Below are 19,975 nucleotides of genomic sequence, written 5' to 3'. Positions count from 1 at the left end.
TCAGATGACTAAGTTGCCACCCTACAGATGTATGCAATTGGTACATCCTTAAGTAAGGCTATAGATGTAGATCATGCTCTTGTGGAATGTGCTATCACTCTCGAAGGGGGCTGAACACGAGTTCTGTCATAACAAATCTTAATACAACCGGAGATCAATTTTGATAACCTGTTCTGAAGTTACTGAATCTTTGTTTTTGTCTGCAATGGATATAAATAGTCTAAGGGATCTTCTAAATGGTTTGATCCTAACTATGTAGAAGGCTAACATCCTCATGACATCTAGGCTACCAAATATGGTTTCCTGAGTAGTCCAGTGTGGTTTGGGTGGGGCAGGGGAAATCTGGGAGATGAATGGTTTGATTAATACAAAATTCTGAGGACACTGTAGGTACAAAAAACCTGGGAAATACTTGTAGTGACACTTTCTCTCTTGTGAATACTGTAAATATTGTGTCTGCCATTAAGGCCCCCAATTCTCTCACCCTTCAGGCAGAAGTTATTGCTATCAGGAAGATTGTCTTCTTTGCTAAATCTAACAAAGAAGATGTAGCTAGTGGCTAAAAAGGGCGTTTCAGAAGGCAAGTAAGTACTAGCTTCAAGTCCCAGCTTGGAGTAGGATCTCTGTTTTGTGGGGAGATATTTGATAAACCTCATAGACATCTTGCCATAGCTGGGTTAAGTGTAGAGTGAAAAAACCTCTATGGATATGTGAAAAGCTTTTATGGAATTTAGAGAAAGACCCAATGTTTTCAGTTCCAATAGGGAATCCAATACCATGGTAAGAGGAGAGCGAGTTGGCAACATCTGGTGAATGTTACACCAAAGATAATATTGTTTCCATTTTCTAGAGATATTACTTGTAAATTCTTTTCTACTATTTAATAAAACATGTTGTACCTCTGACAAACAGGATATCACCATTACCGAGAACCACTGAGGAACCATGCTTGTAACCTCAAAATCTGCAGGTTGGGGTGAAGTGATCAACTGGCATCGTTGGTCAGTAGATGAGCACTGACCAATAGCCTCCACAAAACGCAAGAGATGAATCTGATCAAATAGGGATATCAGACCTGTCTTGGCCACATTGGTGCGATCAGTATGACTCTGGCTTGATCTTGTTGAGAACCTTTAATAAATGGTATCAGTGGTTATGGACCGAGAAGTCCTTTTGTCCATGAGATGAGGAACATACCACTTATGCATTGAGGATCGAGCCCTCTTATGGAGCAATACCTGATGCATTTTGTATTGACTGCTATGGCAACCAGATTGACCTGCGGGAACCCCTAGGGTAAGAATATCTTGTGGAGGACTCTTCAGTTCCCATTCGTAGTTTAGAAATGTATGCTGAGGTAGTCTGCCATGGTGTTCTGAATACCTGGGAAGTAAGATGCTGAGATGACTGTGTTGTTGGTTAGGCACCAATTCCAGAGTTCTACTGCTACCGCACCGACAGTTGGGAAAAGTGCACCTCCTTGACGATTGATATAATACATGAATGCCTAGTTGTCTGTCACTATCTTTACTGACTTCAAATTGATTAGCGGTAGAAAGCGTAAGGAAGCATTTTTGATGGCTCTCAATTCCAAAAGATTGATGTGGAGAAGCTGTTCTTATAATAACCCTTTTCCCTATACCTTATGAGGTCCCAGATGTGCCCACCCAACCCAAAAGTGAAGCATCTGATATCACTCCAGTAGGCAGAATTTGCAAGAGCGGAACACCTACACAGGTTTTGGTCTGGTCTTTACACCAATTGAGTGATTGCAGAACCCACTGGAGAATAGACACTAACCTGTGTTTGCTTGGTTTGAAAACTGAAACCATCCCTGTCGACTTCGGAGGCGTAATCAGGCATGCTGCACTACAATGACACAAGCTGACATGTCCCAGCAATTGGAGACAATCTCTTACTGTTACATGAGGTATACCCTGAATCTTTGAGATGAGATTCACTAGTGTGAGAAATCTGCTCAACAGTAGATATGTTCTGCCTGTTACTGAATCCAGGAAAGCTCCTGTGCAATAGACATGGTAGTGGAGTCAAAATGGACTTTTCAAGGTTGTTTTGAAGGCCCTGGCTGTGAAACAGGGAACACATGATCTTTACTGGCATCAACACTTCCTGATACAATCCGCCCCTGGATCAACCAATTGTCTAGGATGGGAGAACGAGTATACCCAAATGACATAGGTGAGCGGCAACTACTGCCAGAATCTTTGAAAATATCCTCAGTGCCGAAGATAGGCCTAAAGGGAGCACCCTGTATCGGTAGTGTTGTTATCAGAAAAATGAAAAGGGTGAATAGTAACATGACAATATGCTTCTTGTAGGTTGAAAGTTGCAAACCAATCTCCTACTTCTAATGAAGGAATTATTGCTGCCAGGGTCACCATCCTGAATTTTTGTTGCTTTACATATTTGTCAAGAGCCCTGAAGTCTAAAATTGGCTTCCACCCTCCAGTCTGTTGATTGGATGGTTGAGACTCTCAACCAAGCCATCAAAACTGTCATTTGGTGGACATAACATCTGATCTTCATCTCTTAGCTGTGGGTTCAAAGGGTCTAGGGCAGAGGTAGTCAAACAGGCGGACTATGTACCAAATCCAGACTGCCAGACGCATTTGTATAGACCCGCCAAATTTTTTATTTACCTATTTTTATTATTTTCTCTGCAGACTGGACTTTTACTATACCTTCACCGAGAAATGTGAACCTTGACAAAAAATAATTGAATATCCCTCGCCTATGGAATGTTGAATACAGGGCTTGGTATGCTCTTTGTGCAGTACCAGACCTACTAAATCTTTTATTTACAGATCTTTAAATCCCTAGGGATCACAGTGTGGTTCTTGAGTCTTAAAATGTGGAGAGATGCATCCATCAAGTCTGCAAAGAGACTGCAACTGTGAAACAGTACTATGAACCTCTCGTGGAAAGCCCGACAGCTATAGCCAAGATGCTCCTCTCATAACCACTGCAATGGATTCAGACTATGCTATGCTGTCTTATGTGCCCCATCCCAGGGGGCCTGGAGTAATGTCTTTGCCAGGAGCTGACCCTCTTGTATAATGGATTTAAATTGGTCTTGATGTTCTTCTGGCAGATGCTCATTAAATAATATAATTTGTTATAATTTAAATAGCCATATTTGTGCATCAGATTTATTCCTTTCCTCCTCGTTAGAGCCAGATGTAGATAAGGACCATACATGTACTCTATGCCATAGTACCATCTACCTCCAGTGACTGAGACATTGATGTGAACGGAGCACTAGCTATACTGGGAGTTCTATGTGGGGGGGGGAGGGGTGTCTTCTCCACTCCTACATCCAAAGCAGGACCTAGAGCTTGTTCCAACATTAGGAGTTGATACTTACTTTCTCTATTTTTTTTTAAATCTATCTTTGAAGGAAGTGCAGATCCTGCACTTACTGGGGATACAAGTATCATCCAGACAGCACAGGCACTTAGAATGTCCATCACTTATTGGAATAGCCTCACCATAGGAGAGGCACCTCTTGAATGGGAGCCCAGCAGGCCCAAGAAAAACTAATGAAAATTTAACCCCTGGAAGGAGAAAATCTCTGAACTATATAACTGTCTCTGTGAATAAAACACTTGGCTTTTTTACGGGAAAAAAACCCAAAGGGAACAATTGTTCCAACAACTATCACTATAAGGTAATTAAGTGAGAAAAAGCTAAATATTAAGAGAACAGGCACACAGTAGATGCCAAAGGAAACTCTGAAGGAACCGAGGGCAGTTTGCCTACACAGCCCCATATAGCCTCAGCACCAGGCATGAGAATGTGTGCGGTGTAAATGAGCAGACAGAACAGGCACTACCACCAAAAATGGTCAATCAAAGGCATAGGGCTCAGGTGCACCTGAAGTGGAGCACATACAGGGACACTACTCAAAAAAGTGTCGACTATACATTTAAAATAAACATATATATGAAGCAGTATGTAAAATAGACAGTGAAGTGAGAGCTAATGCTTAATAGCTATCTTTTTCTAACCTTCACTGTATACTGCCATCATGCAAAACAAGGAATGCTCTTCAATCTTATGTTTGATTCTAGTATAATTTAGCATGCATTGCGATCCATCTTGAAAATTTCTCTGCTATGAGGGCACACAGTTTTCAATTCAGAAGTTTATCTCAGGCTGAGTCATAAGAGCAAATGAAATCTACAGACTTGTTTAACTTAATACATTGGTTTGTTTGGAAATTGAATAGAACATAAAGCTGTTATCAATATTACAGCATGGTTTGTTCTTGTGACATCAGTCTCCCCCCAAGTGGTGCTAAAATAGCAAATCTTTCAATGAACTTTATGCTTCCTTCACTCTACATTCATATTCCTGCTCACCTTTAACAGGTTTACTCTTAAGTGGTAATTAAGACTTATTTCTGCTCTGTCTCATGTGAAGGCAGTATAAAATCTTGTAACAGCAAATGACCAGAAAAAGCCCTATCACCACCAAGATCTTATATAAACTAAAATTATAATAAATATAGATGTCAACACAGTCTAGGATTGTATTTTGGAGAATGAAAGGCAGGGATTGTTTTAATCCTAACTCTGACCTCACTTTTTTATTGGAAGACTTGAGAGATGTATCTATCCAGTCTGGCTCCATTTTTTTACTTGTATAAGGTGTTTTTAAAACTTAAAGAGTTGATAAAATTGGTAATACTAGCTTAACGGAAGTTGTCAACTTTAAATAGGTTTGTTTTTAAAAAAAATATGTATAAATTTAATTTTAAAAAATCCATTTTAAATACAAATCTGACTTTTTAAATAATCAATGTTTTATCCATCCTCAGGTACAATAGATTCAACATCCACAAAATGTACATTGTTCAAAGGAAAAAGGAAAGCAAGTTTAGCAAGAAAAACCTCATAGTTACTAGTACAGTAAGTCCTAGTAGGAGAGTTGAAATAAATGCTCTAACAACCTGATAACATACTGGTATATTAACATTCAAAACTATGGGTGAGTAGGATGTATGTACACTGGATACAGTGTATATCAGTTAATTGTGCTGAAATTGTATTAATGCAAAAATGCAAACATAAAATCAGAGACATCAGATGGACATAACATGGCAACAGTAAACTGACATTATAAATGGTTTCAGAGTAGCAGCCGTGTTAGTCTGTATCCGCAAAAAAAAGAACAGGAGTACTTGTGGCACCTTAGAGACTAACAAATTTACACAATTTATAAATTTATGACATTATAAAGGTTCTACAAGAATATTCACAGCTCATGCCAACATGAAGTTAAATTGTATATCACTTTCATTACTGTAAATCAAAATACTTAAAATATTAATATTTGTTAATGTGATTATTGTAATAATTTACAAGTTGATATACTATTGTGATTCTCTTATAAATTAGATTTCTGATCTCTAAATATTGTACTTTGAAAAGTGAAAATCACATTGCCCAACACTAAATCAAAAATATTATTCTTTGTATTACTTGGAACAGCACTGGTTATTCCAAAACAGGTTCAGATGCAGAACAGTTACTGATAATGCAGTAAATTCTAGGAGTCTGAAGTTTAAATTGCATCAAAAATAGAGGACATAAAACTATTGCTTCATACTCCGTTCTCCTCTTGTAACTTTTCCTTTAAATGTTTTCGCTTCAAACTGATTAAAACTGTATCTTACCTGTTATATACTTTATCCCCCTAAGTGATTAAATACATATCGTGTCAGACTAGATGATCACAATGATCCCTTCTGGCCTGGAGTCTATGAACCATTTATTTCTTAACATTACTATATTTCTTACACAAAAAATTATTTCACATGAATTTTAGCATTCTTGACAAATAATATATTGCAAACTTTAAATATCAAAGCTTTTTTCCCCCCACAGATAGAATAAAAGTGCAGGCAGTGAATAGGCAAGCTCCCACAGCTAGCACACAAGCAAATTCTGGAGGGACCATTTATAGGTTAAGTTAATTAACTCTCCACACCAGGGGAGGCAACCTGCAGCACGCGAGCTGATTTTCAGTGGCACTCACACTGCCCGGGTCCTGGCCACTGGTCTGGGGGGCTCTGTCTTTTAATTTAATTTTAAATGAAGCTTCTTAAACATTTTAAAAACCTTATTTACATACAATATAGTTTAGTTATATATTATAGACTTATAGAAAGAGACCTTCTAAAAATATTAAAATGTATTACTGGCATGCGAAATCTTAAATTAGAGTGAATAAATGAAGACTCGGCACACCACTTCTGAAAGGCTGCCGACCCCTGCTCCCCACCTTCAATTCTTGACCTCTGCTGAGACTGACATTAACAGTACCACTTATGATTTTTCTGTAATGTGGACATTTGAAGATGAAGAATGGGACTGAAACTCCCAACTCATTTCTCATCCACTCATTTCTAAGCCAAGTATTTGTCTGAAAGTACTGAAAAGACACTTAAACGGGACATGATAGCAATGAATATTTATTTATTTATTTTCATAGTTTCTATTGCACAATAGGTGCTGAACCAGAAAAAGATTAACACACAAAGTTGGCAGTTACTCATGAAATATTTATTTACTGTGGACAGAGGACACTTACAGGCAAAAAGCTTCTTAACTATGACTGAAAACAGCTTTCTTACAGTTTCAGTCAAACAGATGGAAGATCTACCCAGAAATAAAAATTAGTAATAGCTGATAAGCAGCTCACTCATGCTATCTAGGCTGATCTATGAATATTTACACTTTAGACATCAATGTTGCTTAATCATTTCTAATTAACAGAAAAATCTTTACATGAAGCACACGTACTAGCAGTTTATGAGGACACTTATGTTTGGGACTGTATTGGAAGTACATTTTGACAGTGAAGTAGCTGGTTTACATGGAACTCTTTCAATTTTATGCTAGACAAATATCTAGGCTTGCCAGGAGCACAATTCCAGCCAGAGAATATTTTTTTAAAATATGAAGTACTAAAGAAAAAGAGGAGTGAAGTAACAACATGGATGGCGGACGCAGATGATGCTGGGGAGGGTGGTTATAGACATTTTAGATGTTTGTAAGTAAAATGTCTGATTTAACTCCCTGGGAAATAACAAAATAGAAAAACTGTAAAACAATAATCATAGATCCAATAGTCTGATTAAAATATGCCAGTCAAACATATATCTTTTTAACCCCAGAGGAAGTATTAATATTCACTAATCAAAGAATTAATGTAGCCAGTATGGATACTAAGAAAACCAAGAGAGCAGGCATAGCGGGGAGCTCAAAATGAGTAAGGATAATTAGCCATAGAAATAACTTATTTTATAATGAACATTCATGTATCCTTTTTAAATCTTCTATGGCTCAGACTATTGATAACATTTTCCCTGCTACCTAGGTTAACTGCTAAACATGTATGGGTATGCAGAAAGCTGAAATTTTACTTATCTTTAGTTTGCCTCTTTCAAACACCCTCACTTGAAATAATAATGTAGTTTCCCCTTTAACCATATGATTAGAATTTATAGGCTGAAGAGTTGGGCTTGGGCATTTGCAGACCCTGGCTACAAACATCCCAGCTCTATTCAGTATCCAGATTTAAAATTTGTTAACTGCCAAGTTATATTCTTGTACCCCATTCTGTTCACATTTTTTTCAACTATAGTAAGGTCAGTAGGGATAGTCTTATATTCCATACTATTTGGACATGACAGTGAGAGGGTTCAAATTACATTTTTTGAATCTTTTGTTACTCTTGTGGGCAAAAAACTTTCAGCCATGAAACTCAGTCTGATCCACCAGCCCCTTAAGAGTGATGTGTAAGAACTTTTTTTAAATGTAACCAAATATTTTAGAAACTAACAGGAAAAGTATCCCCGACAGTAATTGGTTCAATTTTTTTCCCCTATAAACTTTCATGTATGACAAACTTCAAAAAGTATATGGTGGTATATTTGATATAAATACAAAATTAAACCACAGTCCTGGTTTATTTTCATTGCATGTTTGTTTATTTTTCACTTTTTGCAGTTTACACACAGAACTGTTTGTGCTTATGTTATTCTCAAGATATTCAATCTTTTTCATTGGGGCAATAACAATATCCCCATATTCACCACATTTAAAAAAAAATTAAAAACACTTATGCCCCACATCCAGCAGGATAGCAGAAATAAGTACCCTCAGTCAACAAAGGAATCAAATGACACAGCAATGTACTACACAAGAACATCCACACGGAGTCAGACAATGGTCCATCTAACCCAGTATCCTGTCTTCTGACAGTGGTCAGATCTACAAGAGTTAGATATGAAAGCACTAAAATAATTAGGCAGTTAGAATTTTTTTGATCAATAAATTCACTACGCACCAGTAAAGGAAGTAAAAAATATATTAACTCACAGATGTCTGTGCATGAAATACCAAGATTATGTTTGTTCTGATTACTGCTGGAGATTACAGCAGCATTTTGTTCCTATTAATGGGACAGCACAAAAGACAAAGGGATTTTTCACCATGTCAACCAGCTGTTTAATGCTGCATGACTTAAATGTAGAACCATTCTATAAAACAGGAACATAAAAAATGCTTTAAAATATAAACTTTAAATCTGATTTTACCTTTTACTGTAGATAAAAGTACATTTAAGATGGAAAAGACCTATTAAATCTATCCTCCTGAAAACGCAGATAAAAGATGTATCTATATTAAAGGTTTCTTTCTGTATGTTCAGAATGTATTCATAAGTATTGTTCATGACAGAATTCAAAATTCAGTTTATTATATTTAAGAAAGTTACAACAGACGTTTTACTAGTTAAAAGTTCGTCATGGATTGATTAATCATGGTAAAAGTATCACATCTCATGGATTGTCACAGAAGTGAAATGAAGCTCTGAAATTTATATAGCTGAAGTGAGGCTTTTAAGATTGTAGATGTTTTATGAAAAAATCTATTGATAAACTTATGCTTTAATTCTTCATATCAGCACAATGCATTGGTGAGAAGACATTCCCTGCTATTAAAAAAAATCCATAAAAGATAAAAAGTTTATCATTTATGTTGAGAGTTACAAGAATCAAAATTACACATTCAATACAAGTTATAGACAAGATTAAATAATACCGCAAGTTTCTTTATGCAATTCTCTGTTACATTTCAAATGGATTTTAGTAAAAATTATTGAATCTAAATAATGAAAAGTCTCTGAGACATTTGCTATAAAGGTAACATATGATAGTTGGTAGCCTAGAAAGAAGATACAAGACACTTATTTCACTTTGTGACTCAGAAGCCTACTTCACAATTTGTCTAAAATGTGCCAACAGAACTTCAAAGGAATTTTCATTCTCCTTGTTGTATAAACATAACATATACATAGTAGATTAAACAGTTGTATCAAAAAGTTGCTTTCCTACAACCTGCTCATTACATAAAATTTTCCCATTCCCCATCACAGACAAATCATAGTAATATTATCACATCTTACCTAGCTCTTGCATTATGTAGCAGAAGTCAGATGAGCATATCTCTTCTAAAAAAGTGCATTACTTTTGCAAGTATGGAGCACGTTTTAACAATGGACTTCCTACTTTCTATCACACAGTTACTGCTGTGTCTCTCATAACTCCTGAAGTTATTTCCAGTTAGAATACAAGAATTATTTAAGAAAGTAGTGCTTCACAAAAACTATTTGAAACCAACTGAAAGGCCAATTAAAATGGTTCTATTTTTTCAAGCCAGGAAGATGATTAAGAAATAAAAGTGAAGATGAGGTAAGGGGCAACAGTGAAATATATTGAAAAATATCTTTAAGAGTAGGGCTGAAACAAAAGAGTATATGTTATAATGAGTTAAGTAATTATGTCAGTGAGCTATGTAAAAACTTCATATTTTTAATTTCTATTCAGATTACTTGATCTTATTACAAAGCTTGTATTATATTCAGGAGGACACATTCTTAGTACAATATTCTTATTAGTACAATATTCAAAATGGTAAATAAGGAGAAAAGGTCAGTCATTTAGAAAATTTAGTTTCAACTTTTATTGCATCTCTATGTCCGACTGGATCTCTTCTGTCTGAAAGACATGTAGCCAATAAAAAAGCATGATAGGTTCAGGAACTTTCACTCATCTGGACAGGTCCTTCAGGATGTTCTTCTAAATATTTTGTTTTGTGAGAAATCCAGCCTAGTGGATCTGAATCACAAAAATTAATTTCCAAATAAAAAAAATATTTTTTCTAAGAACCAGAAAGCTGGGCAGGTAGGTACTAAATAGTAATGAACTAAAAAATGAAAATCAAAGTCGCAATATGTACACCAGATAGTCCTCCTTAAACCAAAGTAACAGACTCAAATGTGGCGTCTGCATGCCACACATTGTCATGCATCAAGGCCTGTGATAATTGGGAAAAAGTTGTGTTACAATAAGAATAATTGAAATATTTCTTCCAAATCCTGTACATATGTACTGTGTCCTCTTCTGCATGGATGCTATCTTTCCTTTTCTTTCCAGAGTTTTCAGCACAATAGTACAGAGAATAGCTTTCAATGACTCCAAAATCTCTCAAGTTTGTTGTATTCTATCAAAATGAAAAGTGTGGTAGTTTCGCCCAAGTTTTGTGACTTGTTTAAATAGAATGTTAATGCCGTCCAAACCTCTGGACAACACTACAGGAAGATAAACTAAGTCATTGTGGGAAGAAATTTCAGGAACATCTTTCTGATTCCTCATGTATAATTCAAGGGCATTACAGTAGACAACTATTATGTGAATTACATAAATTCTCATTTCCTGTACAGAATAAATATATATATTATTACTATTTATTGCTTATATTACCGTAGAGCCTAGGAGCCATAGTCATGAAGCAGGACCCAATTGTGTTGCAAAAACACAGAACAAAATGACAGTCCCTGCCTCCAAAAGCTTACAATCTAAGTATAAAACAAGAGACAATAGACGGATAGACAGGGTAGTAAAAGAAAACAATGAGACAACACTGTTAAGCATGACAGGCCGTCAACACACCAGCAGCCTTAGCCATCTCTACTTACCATTTTAAACAGATACTTTAGGACCCCCACTTTACAGCTGGCCTTAGTTATACCTGCTTTTATCATCTTCCCAAAGGACTAGAGAATGATACCTTCCTGGGCATGAAGCAGTCAGCATTCAGGAAATTCCAGGTGGCACAGAGTGCGTCAGCCTGTCTCAACAACCCAGGTACTGCACACACTTCAAACCTGTTCTATTCTCTAAGATAGCTTCTCATAGAATAATGTGTCAAATTCAAGATCTATGTTATTTTTAAGGCAATCAATGGTTTTGGCCCAGGATACCTAAAAGTTCACATAAAATCACTATTGTTCGGGCACACATACAGCAGACAACAGCTATACTCCTCAGGCACCACGGAACTACCCACCACAAAGGTGTGGAGACTTTTTTGGGGGGACCAGTTCAAGACACTGGAACTAACTCCCACAGGAATTGAAATGTACCATAAACCTCACTTCTAAGTACAAGGTGTTTCTTTGACCTAACTTTTGCTAATAAAGACAGTACAATCAGTGTAACACCACATATTGAAAAAAGACAATTTCTCCTTGTGGAAGAAGAAAAAAAGAACGAACCACATGACAGATTCTTGTTACACTGCTTTATGTGCTTCTGGAAGATGTTCAGATACTACAGTTACGATGGCCATACAAGAGTCTGAATAATACATAAGGATTTGGCCAGGACACTCAGAATGAAACCCCGTACTGGGAAAAAACAACAACAAAAAACTCTTGGATCTTTATCAATCGATGAAGATCTCACTATGCCTCTCATTCAAATTATAAATTTAAACAAGCACTTGAAAAATATTTACCATTGGCCAGATTAAATGTAAAATAATATATTTCTTAATCTTTAGGCAAATTTGCAATCTTCAACTAATGCAGCCTGAAAGGATGGGATAAAGTTAATCTCCAACACTGGTCCCCTACAATTGTTACAAATGTCATTTTCCATCATGAATGAGTGCCAACTAGGAAAGCTTTTACATTTAATTTAAGGACAAGTAGTAATGTTTCTCACCGTGTTAAGTTTAAGGATAATATGCTCAGTAAATTGGGCACAGCTTACTTCTAAGAATGGGTATTCTTTTTTGCAATTTGTAGCATGCAACCAAAATATACCAAACTTTTAACCAAACTAATCGTTTTGCATAGCAAACTGTAAGAAACTGAATCAAGTTTGTGCTGTTAGACAAAATACAGCACTAGCCTAAGAGAAAGGAAGTTGCTAATGGATTTAGCTATACCGGTCATAAATTACAAGCTGTAAATTTGCTGAGCAGTATTCTTGATTTTTGTGTTATGTTTGTGGCAATCAGTTAATATCTCCCTTAAGCAACTCAATAATACGGTGTGTATAAAAGTATTTTTCAATTCCCAGCACTACTACTAATTTTAAATGGTTATCCATTTATTTACAAAGAAATTCAACAAGATCACCACACCTCTGTATCGAAAGTTTACATGACATAGAGCCTTTGGGCCCAATTATCAGCTGTCCTGTACCCTTGGCCTGTTCTTGCACTGATTTATCTAAAAGATATGATGTTGAATTAAATGTGTTTAACTTAATCTGTGTAACACCATACCTTTAAACCAGTGCAACTTGTGTGTACACAAATCCCCATGTAGTCAGTTCTACCTGTGCAAAATGGGTGCAAATCATCCCAAATCAAAATGGTAGGATTTTATACCCATTTTGCACAGGCGAAAGTGACAAAAAAGTACAAGGCAGCCAAGATTTAGACCCACTTGCCTTTACAGAGGACTAGATAATCTAATAGGTCGTTCCAGTTGTTTATCATAACAGACTTTCCCAATAATTCTGTCACATTACTTGCTCTCTGGTACTTGTGCTGGAAGTGTGGGTTTTAAGTCTTACACTTCGATAAATCATTTTTATCCAGAATAAATTTAATTAAATGATCAAATTGTAATTATTCATTTCAAAATCTAGAATAACTGGTATTAAGATTTAGTTATTTCTAAATAAAAAATACTTGATGCTCCACTGGAGGCAAATACCAGTAATTGCAATAATAAATTGGAAAAACAAAGATGATTTCCCCCTCTGAAATAAACATGGAAAGTCACTAATACTGATAGTGTCTTCTTACAAGCCATTGGTAGAAGATTCTTATTTGCTATATGGACCAGCTGCTAGAAGGGGAAACACATTTGCCCAGTGTGTAACTTAGTAAAAGGCCTTAAATAAACTAAACGTAAATAATGCAGCATTATCTGTTATAACAGAATACTTTAACACTATTCACTAATGCTCACCATATTTCACAAATGCACAGAAATTACAACTTAATTTTTATAAAACCTTATTTTGTGTCAAGTATCCTTAATACCATTTGTTGCATTTTATGAATGAATAAGCACAGGTAAAGATTTACCTTCTGATAGAAGTTATTTTCCAAGGTTCAAAATATTTATTTGAAAAATTCAACACAACATATTTTGTTGACAATCCTATTGTGACTAAATTCGTACAAGGAAGGTGAGAAATAGGTTAACAGTGTTTTTACAGATCATTAAGGGTTTATATATAATGGGATACCATTCAAAAGTTGCATTAGCTTCAATCACTTGTTATAACAAGTATTCATAACATGTATTGAAACTTACAGTTCTATTTCCACACACATTTACAGTTGATTAAGTATGGAATTTTCTTCACACTTAAGGTGGGAATTCCTAAGTAATAAGATGAATGAAAATGAAGCTATTTACAATTAAACTTAAAATTCCCCATCAGTATTTGTAATAACATTTCCAAAATCCTTTTAAGTAATTTGTTTTATATTTTATTGTGATCAAATAACTGCACAAGTTTTACAGCATGGTCACACATTGATATTTTATGGAAGTCACAAACACAGCTGACTTACATAATGATGCGCATTATTTTTGCTCTACACTACAAAGCCTAATATGGAATACAAAAAAGTTTAGGAATTACAAAAGAAATTGTTTTAAAGACTACATTAACAATAAAACTGCTTTCCAGATAACAGCTAAAAATTATAAAGGCATACCACCGGATATTTGTACTGCATTTTCTAAACAGTAAGGAATGAAAGAAAGTTTTAATATCTGCGACGTTTGTTAGGTCCTTCAAAGTTGCCCCCTGGATTTCCTCTACCAAAGCCACCAGGTCCACCACTCACGGCACCTACACCACTCATTGGCGGTTGAGGAGTTTCGGAGCCTGTTCTACTAACCAGAGGTGAACCCATCTGTGATGGGCCTCCTTGTGGGAATCTCTCATTATGCTAACAACATACAATGAATATTAAGTCCATTTGGAATGCGCCAAATGTAAATTATAACAAATATGGCAAAACCCCAAGTGGTGTTGTCATGAAGTTCGGCAGATAGTCCAGGAGAATCAGGATCATACATAGAAGGAAGAAAGGAGCAATTAAATTAGTTATTATTCAAAAAGGAGCTGAAAATAAAAGCTTATTAAATGCTATGCTCCAACTTTGTAAAATTAAGACAAAGGTACATTAAACAAATAAATACTAAAGAGCTGCATCCCACTCAGACTGTATCAGCAACCACTTCTACAGAATATATAATTTAAATTTACACGCTAAAGCTTGCCTCTCCACAAAGCTGTACTTATCCTCCATGTAACAGTAAGCATATTTTTTTAGTCTATTAGAAGACAGGAAGCAAACATTTTATGTGAATCTTCCCGTATTTTAATGCTCCTGTATTCACTAGCTTGTTCAGAAACTGAAGCATTGTCAAAGTAGAAAAAAAATGAGATTGTGAGTTGTAGCTTCAATGTTTCCAAAGATTATTGACTCAAGGAATAAAGCTTCTCCCATCAGAGAATATTATACATTTAAGTCTCTTCAGACAGATTTAAATGTAGCCCAACTTGAAATACAGATGTAAGATAAAAATCAGATTAGTGTTCTAGGCCACATTTTATTTATCTCCCTGAACCATATTAAAGTTAAATATAAACTAATACAGATGTGGGTACCATAATCCTCCTTTAAAAGTCTTCTCTTAGATGTATAAATATTTGCAGAATTGGGGCTTAAGTACTCGAATTTAAACATAAGCATTTGCAAGATAAGGACTCTAGTCACTAACATTTTAAAAGTTTTATCTAAATATGATGTGGATATAATATGTACTGTTACATATTGGGTCAGACTTTCTGAAAGAGCTCAGCCCCTTTAGACACCTAAATGAAGTGGCCAGATTCTGGGTGCTAACCACTTCTGAAAATCTAGCCCCTAATTCTTAACACTGCAGTGCTCCGTTTTTTACCCTTCTAGGTAATTTTTGGGAGATAATTATTTACACAGGTATTTAATTTTAAAATATAACAGTACTTTCAATAAAATCTTGTTTCTAATCAACGCAGATTTGCCAACACTGAATATACCCAGACATGAAAGAATGACTTGTTTAATGCAAAGTTCCCATACTCCTAATAATGTAACTCTTACTGCTGGTTTAATTTTCAGATAATTATAAGCTAATGATGGGTATTTTAATTAGGGTTTCTACTTCTAGACTGAAAAATGAACTATGACTATTAAGTATCTATGGTCTAAGGTCTGAGCCAAGCTAGGACATTTTAAAGTGATTTTTCCAATGACAATCTGGATCTTAAATTTAGTTGTGATGAAGAAAATATGGCTGTCCAACAGTTATGGAAGCCAAAGTGAGGTGTTTTATTTTAAATGAAATTATGGTTATAGGTGTACATCAATAACAAGATGTTGATATGACCTGCACTTAAAAAAAAATTCTAGGTGCATGTCCATCTGAAGTTGAAAATGAAAACTGGATTCCCTTCCCTCCATCCCCCATTCTCTGTTTTCTTGTACCCACCAAACAGAAAATACTCTATTACAGTCCTTTGAGGAGAACACAAGGATTAGCCAGCTACATTCTTTTCACCATCTAACAAAAAAAACCCAAATGTCTGAGCAAAGCCAAAAGAGGAATTATTAAAATTAGAGGGCCAGATGAGCAAATCATCCACTTAATCTGCTCTTTAAACTCCCATTTCATTCGAAATGTCAGCAGTTTTAATTTTCAGCTTTAGGATGGTCAAGCTGACACGTCATTATATCCAGCAGTTTTTATTATGCAACCCTAAGGGTGTGTTCTAGAGGTGAACTGAGCAAGCAGAATAAGGACTTTTCTGTATTCAACAGTTTTGCTGAATCACTGCAATAGTTAATATACCCTTTTTTCTCCTTTGCTCTCCCTCTGTAAGAAACCAGTTTGGAGAAGATGACTTCAGTGAGCACAATGAAGCCGAAACTTTGGCAAATGCATGAAAGGCCCATTTAATCAGTGCAGTAGTTACCAGCAACAGTCTGTTATCTTGGGGCACTGATAGTAAAAGTCCTGAAGGTGAAAGAGGTTCTCCATTCTCACTAGAAAAGATTAGGTTCAGTGCACATTATGCACTAAGCCAAAAATGTGAGTCTAGTATTGAAGGAGCATGCATTCTTCTCAGCATCTACCTCTCCAAATCAGACAGTGATGTATTGTTTCCTCAAGTTAATTTTCCTTTGAGGAGACAGATAGAGGAAGGAAAAAATTCAGCCACATTTCAGTGCTCCAGCAAAGCGATCATGGAATACTGTAAGCTGCCTGTTCTACTCTTCATATAGTGCCACCAGAACATCTCCTCAGACATGCACTCACCCAGAAACACAGAAAATATGTAATATTAAAAAGTTATTAAAAACAAATGGTTGTTTCTCTCCAAAAGATATTAGATAGGAAAAGAGGGTGCATTGGTTAATGGGCAAAGCCAAGATAACCATCCCTTTTAAGTGCAGGCCACGAGCTCTTCTGTTGTTCAGTAAGTAAATTCCAACTGTCCAGACCAGGTTTTTGGTCACCCTGAACTTCTGGACAATAGGACTTTTCCTAGCCTGGTACATCAATTATTCCACATAATTTTTGCTGGTGTAACTATTCTACTATGATATGTAATCACCGCCATAACTCTTATGGGTGCTTTAGCCAGTGCCTTTGTAATAATGTGTTTATATACTAAAATAATTTTTAAAAGTATTTTACACCAAGATATCTTCACACTATGTACATCTTTAATCACAATTGTATTTGGTGTTATTGAAAAATAAACCTCATAACAGAGTAAAATTAATAAATACATTTTAGTTTCATAACTAACAGAATAGAGAACAGGTAACATAATATACACCTCTACCCCAATATAACGCCCCAAAATAACACGAATTCTGATATAACGCGGTAAAGCAGTGCTCCACGGGGGCGGGGCTGCACACTCCGGCGGATCAAAGCAAGTTAGATATAAGGCAGTTTCACCTATAACGCGGTAAGATTTTTTGGCTCTCGAGGACAGCGTTATATCGAGGTAGAGGTGTAGTGATTTAAGTATATTTAACACATGCAGGATACCCTATAAGAAAATTAAGATTTTGCTAGATTAAATGTATTTTCACATGATAGGTTTTACATTCACAGTTCTACTACAAGTGACAATTTTAGACTAAGTAAGGACCAGACAACTTCTTAGAAGACTGGTCCACTAATAGCTAAATTTCCATTTGAAGATAATCATCCCTGTTCCAGGGGGGGAAATTAATTCTGGATTTTCATTATTCCTAGTTTATATCCTCAACAGATTTTAAAGTGAAAAAGATTCTCTTTGTGCAAAAATATTTAATTTAAGCATATCAAAGATTTACCTATCAGTTGCTTTTAACAGACCCAAAACATTTTTTTTTTAAAAACTTCCTAAAAATGTTGTCAGGTAAGTATCATCACTAGATTGAAAATATGTGATACTATAAAGTCACTTTAGTGTGAAGTTAACTTTGGTGCAAAAGATATGCCATGAGACATGACAACTGTTCAAAGTAATTAAGTTTTATAATGATACATTACCACTGCTCCATTATCTGGCATCATTGGTGTTCCCATATTTGCAGCTCCTTCTGGTCCCATGGAAGGACCAGGACCCAGTGCAGGGCCAGGTAAAGTTCCTCTGTTGTTCATATTCATACCCATCATTGGAGGAGGACCTTGGTTACCAGCAGGTGCTGGGCTAAACGCATCTATGCAAAACAATCTATACTTAGAGCTGTCCTATCTGAATTTTACAAGAAGCAACAAACAATTTATAATATTTAAGAAACCAACTATACAAGACTTCCATTACTTGAAATATAAAAGTTGCTTTTATTCTTTGAGACTGTACATTTATCTCAATCTACTTTTAAATTGATCTTCATTTTCAAGTTATTGCTCAAATGTTTTTTATTCTACAACTTGCTTTCTGAACGAAAACATTTTCTTCCTTTAATTTGAGAACCTCACGGTATGCAAATAAATGTACTTCTACTGGTTTTGCACAAAAGTTTACTAAATGTATTAATATTTTGTGAGTAATATACACAATTACAATAGACAAGAAAAATTAGTCAATTTGCAACTGGCCAACTTTTACACAACTTAGCCATTTAGGTTTCAAGCACCTTACATCAGAAAAGGCAACACTTTACTTTATTCCATATTACAAATCAATTGCAATACTGAAACCCTAGGTTTTCCAATCCTTTTTAAAATGTGGTCTTTTACAGAAGTATTGGATAGTGGAAAGTTAAGAAAAGGATTGTAAAGAGATTTATGGCTAATATTATAAATATCAATAGATTCTGAAATTAAGAAGATACAACAAAACAAATGGAACATTTAACACTAAACCATTAAAACTTTTGATCCATTGTTAGAACAATAAGAGGTAAGAAAGTAGAAGCAAAAACTAAAGAAACAGCAATCTGAGGTGGACAGAAAGTTTATCTATAATAAAAATTCAGCTACCATATATATGATTCATTTGTCAGTAACAACTAAACTAATCAGCAGATACAGTAAGACTAATTGTATACATTTGCAAAGTGCATTATAAGGAAGAAAAAACTTGGGTATGTAAATTAGACATATGAGATGTAATGTAAAAAAATCCAAATAGAATGGGAATGAAACAGTATTGTTCAGATGGACAATCCATCCTGTTCAGCCAACTATATGTATCCATTTTCTTTGACAAACAAAACAAGATAATATGCCAAATTCCAGGGTTTTACACCATGTCCATCATTGTAGTATGTGAATACAATCCAAGGATCAAACATGTTGGATGGACTGAAATACCTAGTAAAGTCCTTCCCATACTTCATTAGATTACCACTTTTCATGTTAGGAAGAAATTATAATAAATGCATTAACTGTAAATAGGTCATTCAGAACTATTATCATACTGCTACTACTATACATACGTACATGACACTTCCTTTGTGCTATTAGCACTGACTGTTCGTTATCACAGTGATCAACTAGTGAATCATTGCCCCCAAAGATGTATGTGCATGATTCTGATACTAGAGGAGTGCTAAAATCAGCCTCACCCTGACCCTCTTATATTAGTTCTGCTGGAGGGAAAGGTTTTGCAAAGGATCTGTGGTACTAGGGCTAAGTGCTACAGGACTTTCTGTTAGAAGATTTGGAGGAGAGGCACTAGTCTTTAATTAAAGAAAAGTGTGAACTCATCACAGTTCTGAAGGGTTGTTCCTCCACGTGAACTTCGGCAAGTGTCTCCCTGATCCACTACAGACAGATGCTGCACTAGAGGGCAGGGAATAAGAGGAGCGTAATGAGCTTCTCACTCAACCATCAGCATGACTAGTTCATGGGATGGAGAGAAGCAGACATCTCTGTCCATAAGAACAGTCTGCTCGGAATATCCATCCTTGTGAGCATACCATGGATCCTCTGCTAGCAGATAGAAAAAGAAAAGGGGAGGGGCTAATACTACTGCTTGAGTCATAACAGGCACAAGCATGCATCTTTGGAC

The 19,975-nt window shown here is 35.7% G+C and overlaps 1 protein-coding gene across 3 annotated transcripts in view; it reads right to left on the bottom strand.

The window, feature by feature from the left end:
• The window catches only part of PSPC1 (paraspeckle component 1), an 88,151-nt gene that overhangs the window by 12,472 nt on the left and 55,704 nt on the right, over positions 1-19,975 (bottom strand). Inside the window, exons 8-9 of one of the 3 annotated variants that reach the window (XM_034758800.1) lie at positions 18,007-18,176; positions 13,492-14,357 (exon numbers count right to left, since the gene is read on the bottom strand). The exons of 1 other annotated variant lie outside the window; for it this stretch is intronic. In XM_034758800.1, the coding sequence (XP_034614691.1) occupies positions 14,172-14,357; positions 18,007-18,176 (356 nt within the window). In that variant the 3' untranslated portion in view covers positions 13,492-14,171. Of the gene's footprint in view, positions 1-13,491; positions 14,358-18,006; positions 18,177-19,975 lie in introns of those variants that run through there. One more of the 3 variants, XM_034758802.1, reaches the window with a different exon arrangement.

This window comes from Trachemys scripta, chromosome 1 (assembly GCF_013100865.1).
Source record: "Trachemys scripta elegans isolate TJP31775 chromosome 1, CAS_Tse_1.0, whole genome shotgun sequence".
Lineage (NCBI taxonomy): Eukaryota > Metazoa > Chordata > Testudines > Emydidae > Trachemys > Trachemys scripta.
This window is presented reverse-complemented; position numbering and strand designations above follow the sequence as displayed.